The sequence below is a fragment of the Patagioenas fasciata genome, chromosome 1 (assembly GCF_037038585.1).
Source record: "Patagioenas fasciata isolate bPatFas1 chromosome 1, bPatFas1.hap1, whole genome shotgun sequence".
In the NCBI taxonomy this organism is placed as follows: domain Eukaryota; kingdom Metazoa; phylum Chordata; class Aves; order Columbiformes; family Columbidae; genus Patagioenas; species Patagioenas fasciata.
In genome coordinates, this window is record NC_092520.1 from 205341799 (window position 1) to 205351339 (window position 9541).

Sequence of the window (9541 nt, forward strand, 5' to 3'; positions counted from 1 at the left end):
TGCAATTTTAACAACAAATCAATAAATGATAACAGGTTGTCCAGAGTCTCCATCCTTGGAGATATTCAAAAATGGCTACAAGCAACCTGCTTTAGGTGATCCCGCTTTGAGCAGAGGGTTGGACTACATGATCTGCAGAGGACCTTTTCAGCTGCAGCGATTCTTTCATTCAATTTTAAACCTACAGATATTATTTGTCAGATTCAAAATGTAGTAGCAGTCTGTACTTCTTCCTATCAGCATCTCTGATCATTTAAAATAACACCAAAACAAGCCAAAAATAAACTTTCTAAATACCTCTTCTGGCTATTTATCACTAGTTAGTCTTCAGTGCCAGGTCTGCTATGCTTGAATGTCTATAAATTATAGAAGTCTTGGTACTGAAAACAAACCCAAACCACACTGAAAATTTAAAATTAGCATATTAGGAAGTATGAGAACCTGTTAAAGCAATCAGAGGAGATCAGACATTCATACAAAGCCTTATTCCCACACAGAACAGGTAAAGAATAAAACTATGTATAAGCACATAAATCAAGCTACTGCAAACATCAGGTTAAAATAAGTTCATTTAAAGTCTTAATATTACTCCCTATGCCTTTTCTATGTTATATAATTACAGAAAGAATGGTGATCAAGGTTAGAAATAGTCCACAGAGATCTTTCTTAGCATCACACAAGAATGAAATCACCTGAGTATCACCAAGTCAAAACTCATGACTCAGGCTTTCAGCTAATGAACATTCATACAGTTACAAAGCAAATCCATCTCATATCCTTTTTCAAAACACATACTGGGGCTACAAAGAGTCATTTTCTTTTTTTTGTTTTGTTTTTTTTTTTTTTTCTTACTTAGTTCTTACACTAACAAATTTAATTTCTTTATAAACATATTAGCACATGGCTACTGTGGTTAGATTATAAACATAGCCAGTGAGTGCTTAAAATCAAGCAAAATGGCAAAAAAGTCACATTGGGATTCCTCCTCTTTTTATATGAAAAAATGAGAACACATTTCTAAACTCTGTACAGAGAACCATTACCTTTTTCCCCCCAATTTTATCCCCTTTTATTCATAAGTAGTGTTCCTAAATAGCATGATTGTTTTTCACTGAACTTGTTAAGGCCTTAAGTGATCAGGATGATACTCTGCAACACATCTGATGTTTCAGCATAACAAAGGCAAACATGATTGTGTGCTCTGGAAGAAAAAAGTTGTTTTAAAACAACTCACCTCTGTTATGTGAGGATTAGGATTGAATCCACACAGGCTGCAGACTACAGTGTGACACTGTGTGCACGTGTTGTAATTGGCCTTTTCTGGAGCGTGCAGCAGAAGTTCAGTGGTTGTGCAAAGAGGACAGAAGGTTTTCTTTGGGGCAGACTCAGCGGGTTGTGTTGCACCTGCTTGCTTTTGCTGCAAGGGTTTGTCAGGCCCTGGTTGCTGGCCTGATGGTTTTGTAGGTCCTGGTTGTTGTGCTAGGGGCTTTGTGGCCCCTGCAGTCTGAGAAGATGGTTTTGCAGCCCCTGCCTGTGGTGGCACTTGTTTTACAAGCCCTGTTTGCTGCGGAGGTGGCTTCCCAGGTGCAGGCTGAGACGGCTGTTTTGCAGGTCCTGGTTGCTGAGCAGATGGCTTTTCAGGTCCAGGTTGTTGAGGAGGCTGTTTTGGAGGCCCTGCTTGCTGCGAAGCTGGTTTTACAGGACCTCCTTGCCGTGCTGGCTGTTGAGATGGTTGTTTTGCAGGTCCTGGCTGCTGTGATGATGGTTTTGTCAGAGGTGGGGCTTGGGATGACGTTCTAGCATTGTCTGGCTGGTGTGGTGATGGTTTTGCAGGGCCTGATGAAGGTTTTGCAGAAGTTTGTTGTTGAGCAGGTTTCGTTGGCTCTGGCTGCTGTGGCTGAGGTTTTTGTGGTCCTCGCGGCTGGGGTGGTTGTTTCGCTTGTTCTGGCTTAGTGTCTGCTGGGTGACCAGGACCTGGTTTCTGAACTTGCTTTGGTTCCCCAGGCTGCTGCTGCTGAGGCACAGGTTTGGAAGACTCAGTTTGCTGGGGGGTAGGTCTGACAGCTCCTTGTTGTTGAACAGTTGGCTTTGGAGACTGCTGTTGAGCTGGATGTTTTGCAAGGCCCCTCTGCTCCTCAGGTTTCCCTTGCTCTTTCTGGGTAACTTTTTGCTTCCTACCAGCTTCTTCATGGGCTGAATCTGAATCTGATATCAAATCAAAAGGATTGAATTTGTTCACAACTGAAGTGACTGCACTCAATGGGTTGGCTTCTGAGAGAAAACTGGGCATCATACTTGGCTTCTGATCTTCTTTAAAATCAGTCCTGGATCTTGATTCCCTTAGACTAATAGAAGAAGGGCTCCGGCCAGGTGCCCGTTGTTCTGTCTTCAGCACATCTACCGTTCTGCTTTTACTTAAACTTGGTGGTCCTGGATCTGGAGGCTTACCTGGCTGCCGGGGATGGTGGCTTGTATCAAGTTCAGGATGTCTGCAAACAGAAAATGTAATAAAATTAAAATGATGCAGAGTACTAGAAAAATGAGATAAAAGATGATGTATCTGTGACTCTGGAAGAGCTTGGTCAACACTGTGAAGCTACTCAGGTGCTTAAGTGTTTTCAAGACCAAGGCTTATATGGTAAGGTATACGTAAAAAGTATTTAAATAAAAATTGTTGGTCTATAAGGGCTTATACAGGTATTCAGTCATAGACTGATTATTTAGAAATTAATGTAATATGACAATAATGTTTAACCAGATGATTTTATCATCGGAAATCTGAAGAACTCAAAGCTATGACTTCATGTTTACCTAAAGTAAATGCTTCTCTTTGAAGTATTTACTTTGCCACCCATCCACTCACAAATCAGAAGAATTTTCAATTGAGTATAACAGATTTTAGTTCACAGAATTAATCCTGAAGTTTGGGGTTTTTTTTTCCTTTTAAATAGAACTACTGCAGATCTCCCTCCCAGCACCATCCCAACAATTCACATTGCCCCAAAATAAAAAAGAAAATATATCATTATGTAGAGAGGTTTCCCAGTTCTCTAACAGTAACATTTTGTTGTGTTTTCATACAGGAGAAAATAAAAATAAGAATGTAGGAACCAAAATCAAGATCATTTCCTCATATGATGAATAGTATTCTATTTGTTGCTATGCTCAGCTGCAGCTGGAGGAAATAATATTGTATTCGGTGCTATTCCTAAATGATATAGTAAGGTCTCCTATTCAGCACTATCACCATCCTTTTGCTGGAAGATACCATAACAGAGTTGCACATATAAAATTTTCAGTTTTCACTTTGAGAAATCCAGTTAACTGTGATCTCATTTTTCTAGATATGACATTTCTTCTTGAGCACTCATGAGCAAAACAAACAGTTGCTCATTTCATTGCATTTCCTTAACTAAACAAATGCATAATTCTGTTTAAGAGTTTTATCAGAAGTCTGCAGAATCATATATAGTAGACACATTGAAAAATATATTTTACACTGTTAATGTTACCATGGGTTTACTATTATTTCTGATTATTATTTAGAGTTTTCATTACATACCTAGCAATGATGATATCAAGAGACAGAGCTAAGTGGTAGCTATTTCTGTGCTTGTAATTCTTGCAACATGATTTTCTCACAATCCTGTATCTGATGTTCTTGTAAATTAAAAATTTCCACATAAAATTCTTGTTAAGGACAAGCTATTTCCAGTCTTCCATAGCTCCATCTATCCTTCTCCATTCTTGTAAAATTATTGGTCACAATACTGGGAAGTTACAACTTTAATGTGGAACCCACTGAAATGAGTTGATGTGTTTCTATTGGTGTCAGTGAGTATTGATTAATTCATTATGAATGAAGAGGATAATTCAGGAAAGCCCCATGATAATCTAATTTCTGAAAAAAATTGGCATTTTCGCTTGTTAAAAGAACAATTTTATACTCTATCTAGTAACTAGGTAGGTCTACCTGCAGTTCTCTTTCTTGCTATTTAGATAAGCACTCTAAGTTTATCTGAAGAGGTAGTGCTTACTAAGTAAAATAATTTCAACTGTTCTATTAGCAGCAGCCTGGTGCACTTCCAGTGTTTATGTTTGCAGTGTTCAAAATGTTGGAAGGCTTCATTCAACAATGCTAAAAGTGACAAGGGAAAACAAGGATCAATGGTACTATTAAAACTCAGGTCAGGAAATGGGGAACCACATCCAAACCTTACAGTATGAAGGTGGAAGGAAAAAAAAGCAAACCAACACCTTTTTCAAAAATTGAATTTTAACATTAACAAGAAGAAATACATGTGGATCCCTATTGGAACAGAATTCTCCTCCAGCTTTCATTTTTATTACAATAATGCGCTCTATAAATTTCCACCTGATCAGATATCAGGACTTGAAATGAGATTAAAATCCATGAATCTAGGAAACAAAAAACCCAGGTGATTCTGCAAGGCTGCTGGTGTATTCTGAAGATCAGACTTGTTGTGCCATTATACATAACAATGTTTCTAAGCAATGCAGATAGAGCATGCTTAACTAGTGGAAGAAAAAGCCTTGAAAAGACAAGCTTCTTGAGAAATGTTACCTTTGTCAAAAGCCAGGACTTGATCCATTTAGTTTTAGGTAGCTGGAAGTTGAAGCTGTCTTTCCTAGAACTCTTACAACAAGCTACAGACTAACATTGAACAATTTACCTGGTGAATCAGAAAGCCCATCCCCACCCGCCCCCCCCTCCCCCCCCAAAAAAAAAAAAAAAAAAAAAAACAACCACTTTATTTGACAAGAATTTTCTTGTTTATAAACCTTTTAAAAGTTTCAAAGTCTTCAATTCAGACTCAACAAGCAAACTCATTTAGTCTTCCCTCACCTAATTCTTTCCTTTGTTCTGCTATGTTTCTACTCACTTTGGCCTTGACTTACAGAGCTCATCTTTATTCATTTACATGAATATTACAGACAAATCAAAGCTTACTTTGGAGTCAAGAGGTGATTTAACAAAAAGACTATTGGCCTAGTTCTTGAATGCCATAGCTATAAAAACCTATTTACAAAGGAAAATACACCATAAACATACTTTAGAAGGGTGATACTCAGTAAGACTTCTTAGCATTTCGTCTCAAAATGCAGCATTTTTTTTCTGTTAATATCTATTGTGAACAACCTAATGAACTGAGGAAAAAAAAAAAAAAAACACAACCCACAAACACAGCTGTATTACATGGTTCATATATTCAGTTTGGTCATCTCATCCTTTCAGATGATGTGGAACAATTCCGCAGCAAGTGGACACCGAAACAATTATTCAATGAAGCTAGAACATCTGGAACTTGCTTACAAATTGACTGCATAAACTTCCTAACCATGGGTTTTCTGAAGACAGGTAATTGAAATACTATGGAATGATTTCCATAGGTGCTAAGCATCTCAAACTCTGACTGCAACCTATAGAATAAAACCTTGATTTAGGCAGTTCACTTTAGATGCTCTAGATCTAAATGCTTATATTAAAATGCATAACATATTAGCTGGATGTATTTAGCTATTGTATTTTTGAAGACTTAAAAGCTCAAAGCCTGTAGTCCTAGAAGCTACAGAATGTATTTTATGGTGGTAAAGGTGTAACTATGTTTCCTGGTACATATATTACTTCCTATTAAAAAGTCTGTAGTTGCAAAGATTGTTACTTTAGGATATAATCAACCATGAGGAATTTGTACACTTGGAGACTTGGGTTACTTTGGGAGGGGAATGCAAGCACTTAGAATAGGAAATAATTATTAGTCTCTCAGGTAAGACTAGATAACAGCTAAGGTCATAACAGAAATGACAGAGGAAAAAATCAATTAATATAATGAAAAAAAAACCTAACAGACAATGCAATAGGGACACTGTCATAAAGCAAGGCTACATGAACTGGAAGCCAGGACTCCTCTTTTGATCACTATTTCAGTCACTTAACATTTGAACTGGCATAACCACAGTTGTAGAGCACCAGTTAAGATGTATTTTCCATATCTGATTTCTTTGGCCACACAGACTGAAAAAAAGCTTGAAGCTAAGGAATCTGAGTCTCAGCAGACTAGTTCTTTACTGAAGTTGAAGTCTGGAAAGGCTGATCCTTAGTCCTTAGAAGAGTCTTATTCCAAGGGTTTGGATCAGGTTCTAAATAATTACTCCCATTGTTCTTGGTAGATCTCAGTAGCAAAGAGAGGTGTGCAAGAGGACCAAGTAAAGCCAGAAAACAAGAGCAGAGTAACCTCATCACAGTGTGACAAGCAAAAAGATGCTATGATGGGAACCGCTACAACCCCAGAAGAGAAGATAGTTGATCGGTTATTGCACCAAATGTTTAAATGTTAACTTTGACTACAAGTTAAAAGGCTGTAAGTCACAAATATAGAGTATCTTTACTTTAAATGGAGAGTGAAAGCAAGGTAAGCTAACAAGATCAAAGTAGTTTCTGACATCATAAATATGTTTGTAGGAAAGAAGTGATTTAAAAATGCAGAAACATTCACATTGCAATGAGTTTAGTCTATTCTAAAATCTTCCAAGGACATTTATCCTACTTTCTACTGGAACATTAGCATGAAACAAACTTTTAAGTCTTTGTGTCTTTGCTCAGAGACTGTTACAATAAAGGAGATTTTGAGCTTGGTTTCACAGAACTAACCAATTTAATTTTTTCTTTCTACTAACATCTACTCAAGCTTGGTAGAGCCCTGAACTGAATCAAAAGTTATCTTTTACATACAGTGTTAATATATCTTTAATAATTATGCAAGACATAAAACAGGAAGATTTGATTTTCAGTTTTTAAAAAATGGAGACCATCATCTCAGGTGTAATGCCAATGATTTCAGTAGTTTGCCCAAGGATTAATTTGGTCTCACCTTCCTTGCTTCTCTTCTAGAATTCATTTATATAAACCCGTTATTATATAAACTCAAAATGTATTTATATAGGGTGAGGCCAATACACAAGAACCGTGTTGAACAGTCACTCAAGGAGGCTCCTTTCAGCATCCTCCTGCGAGACAAACAACACACCCAGCCCCGCGGCGGTAGAGCACCGGCGAGACCGGCCCTGGACCCCGGGCCGAGAAACAGGCGAGTTCAGCACCACGGACAGGGGCAGTGAGCAGCGCGGAGCGAACCAGCCGCGGGGCGGGGAACGGAGCTTGTTGCACGTCGAGCACTGAATTTACGAAGGGACAGGCAAAGAAAGGGAAGGAAATCACCCCAGCCTTGGCAGATGCACAAGGAGGTAAAGCCATCGCTATCCGGAACACTGAATCTCGTGGCAAACAATTTAATCTATTATCTAGCTTCTCTTTCCCCTTTCAACAAAAAAGGAAAAAAAAAAAATCGAGAAGAAAAATAAAAGGAGAAAAATAGACTGAGACAGACCTCCTCAACCCATGACTATTTAATGAAGCTAAATGATAGTTGTAGAGATTAAGAACTGGCAGAGTAACGGCTAGCAAATACATTATGCCCCAAAGCTATAAAAGATTCAAGAAGAATCCCTCCAGAAGGAGAAGCTCACAGAGCCCATCAGCCCTGAGCAGAGCTTCTGTGGCTACTATCTGAGCTGTGGGGCACTCCAGCCCTGTAAAGCACACACAGAGAAAATCGAAACGTTGCCTGCAAATCTCTCTTCTCCCTAGACACTGAAACTACCTGTGCTCCGAATCGGTGTGGATGGAAGAAAAGGGATAAGGCGCAGCCCTCTGGAACCGAGGACCCTCGTTTTTATTAGAAACCACCGGAGCGGGAACAGCTGGAGAGTGCAGGCTCCATCCCAGTGTCCGCACCCGTGCAGCCGCCCCCTTCCCTCCCTCAGCCAGCAAAATGCAACGCTGTCTCCCGATGCAGCGGGCCCGGATGGTATTGCGACTCGCCCCCCGCCCCACCGCGAGGAGATGAAGAAGGGGGGAAGGGAGGAGTGGGAGAAGGGAGATTTTCCGTGCGTGCCTTTGCATGGGAGGCGGCTCCGCGCCGGCGAGGTTCCCTCTGGGCAGCCCCTGCGCCCTTGACATGACAGCGGCGATCTGCCTCCTTTCCTCCTCGCTCAGCTGGCTCAGGTCCGCCTCCACCCCGGCCGGGACCAGGTGCTGTAAGGGGGCCGCGGGGCCGCTGCCATCCCCGGCTGCCGCCGCCCCTTCGGGGAAGGCGCCCAGCCCTTCGCCTCCTTCCAGGCTTGCCTCGTTGCCCATGGCCGCCGCCGCAGTTCCCCGCTTGCCTCCACTCCCTTCGAGCTCAGACCGGGCGGGAGGATGGCTCGCCGGCGCGCAGCCCCGCTCCCCAACGGGCGGAGCGGCGGGCGCTCAGGGCTCCGAAGCCGTCAACACGGCCCCGGGCGGCGGCAGCGTCGGGATCGGGGCCGGACTCGCTGGCTCCTGCTGCCGCCGCGGCTGCCGGGGAAATGCGGTGCCACCGGCCCCCCGCCGCCCCGCGCAGCGCATGCTCCGGGAGAGCTGACAGCTCCGCCCGCACACACCACCCCCCGCACCCCGCCCTTTAAAGGCACCGCGCAGCCCCCCCACCGCCTCGGTCAGGTGCCTCCCGCACCGCCCCACGCATCGGCTGCCGGCGAATCTTGAGAGAGCGGACGGGCCGCGGCCGTGGCGGGCTCTCGGCCAGCCCTCCTGTCGGATCCCTGCCACCCACTTACGAGAGTGTTGCCTCACGTTCTCCTTCCAGCTGCAAATAAGCATGTGCTCATAAGCAGCCAAAGCTTGAGAGAGCCAAGCCCACCCAAAGCACGAAGTAAGGGAGGCTGGAAGGCACAGCTGGAGAACACCCTTCCAAGTGAGCCCTCAGAGCAGAGCCAATGGGGTCAGGTTGCTCAGGGCCATGTGCTGGTGAGTTTCGAACATCTCCATGGATGGAGGTTTCACAGGCTCTCTGGGCCCCTACCCCAGCATTTGACTACCCTCATGATGACTGGTTTCATCATGTCAACATCTTTCCAAGAATGGTGAACCCCAAACTGGACACAGGTCTCCTAATGCAGTCTCACAACTGCTGACTGTATTGGGAAGAATCCCCTTCTTTAACCTGCTGGCTTCACTTGAGGTAGCGCAGCCTGTTCTGCTGTTGGCATTCTTCATCGTGAAGGCATACTGCTGAAATGTGTCCATCTTCTCATCCACTGGGACTTTTTCTGCAAAGCTGCTTTGGGGACAGTCTGTCCTGGTGCATGGAGTTGTTCTTTCCCAGACACGGGACTCTGCACTTGCCTTTCTTCACCTTCATGAGGTTCCTGCAAACCCACCCTCCTGTTGCCATGGGCCCTGTAAGCAGCAGCCTTGCCTTTCAGGGTGTCTACCGTTCTCTGAGCTGGCATCATTCACAAAGTTGCTGAGAGTGTATTCCACGCCTTTGCCCACATCATTAAACAGAGACATTAAATCTTATTAGACAGTAAGGTACAACCACTAATGTGCCACCAGTTTGACTTCAAACAACTAACCACAACTGTTTGAGCCTGACAGTTCAGTCTATTTTACACCTATTGTGCAGGTCTCACTAATTTG

The 9541-nt window shown here is 42.8% G+C and overlaps 1 protein-coding gene across 15 annotated transcripts in view; it reads right to left on the reverse strand.

Moving 5' to 3' along the window:
* The window catches only part of PCLO (piccolo presynaptic cytomatrix protein), a 351923-nt gene extending 343486 nt beyond the window's left edge, over positions 1 to 8437 (reverse strand). For all 15 annotated transcript variants that reach the window (XM_065843589.2, XM_065843572.2, XM_065843550.2 and 12 more), the window contains exons 1-2: positions 7977 to 8437; positions 1235 to 2489 (exon numbers count right to left, since the gene is read on the reverse strand). In XM_065843589.2, the coding sequence (XP_065699661.1) occupies positions 1235 to 2489; positions 7977 to 8218 (1497 nt within the window). In that variant the 5' untranslated portion in view covers positions 8219 to 8437. The remainder of the gene's footprint in view (positions 1 to 1234; positions 2490 to 7976) is intronic.
* Positions 8438 to 9541: the final 1104 nt, after the last annotated feature.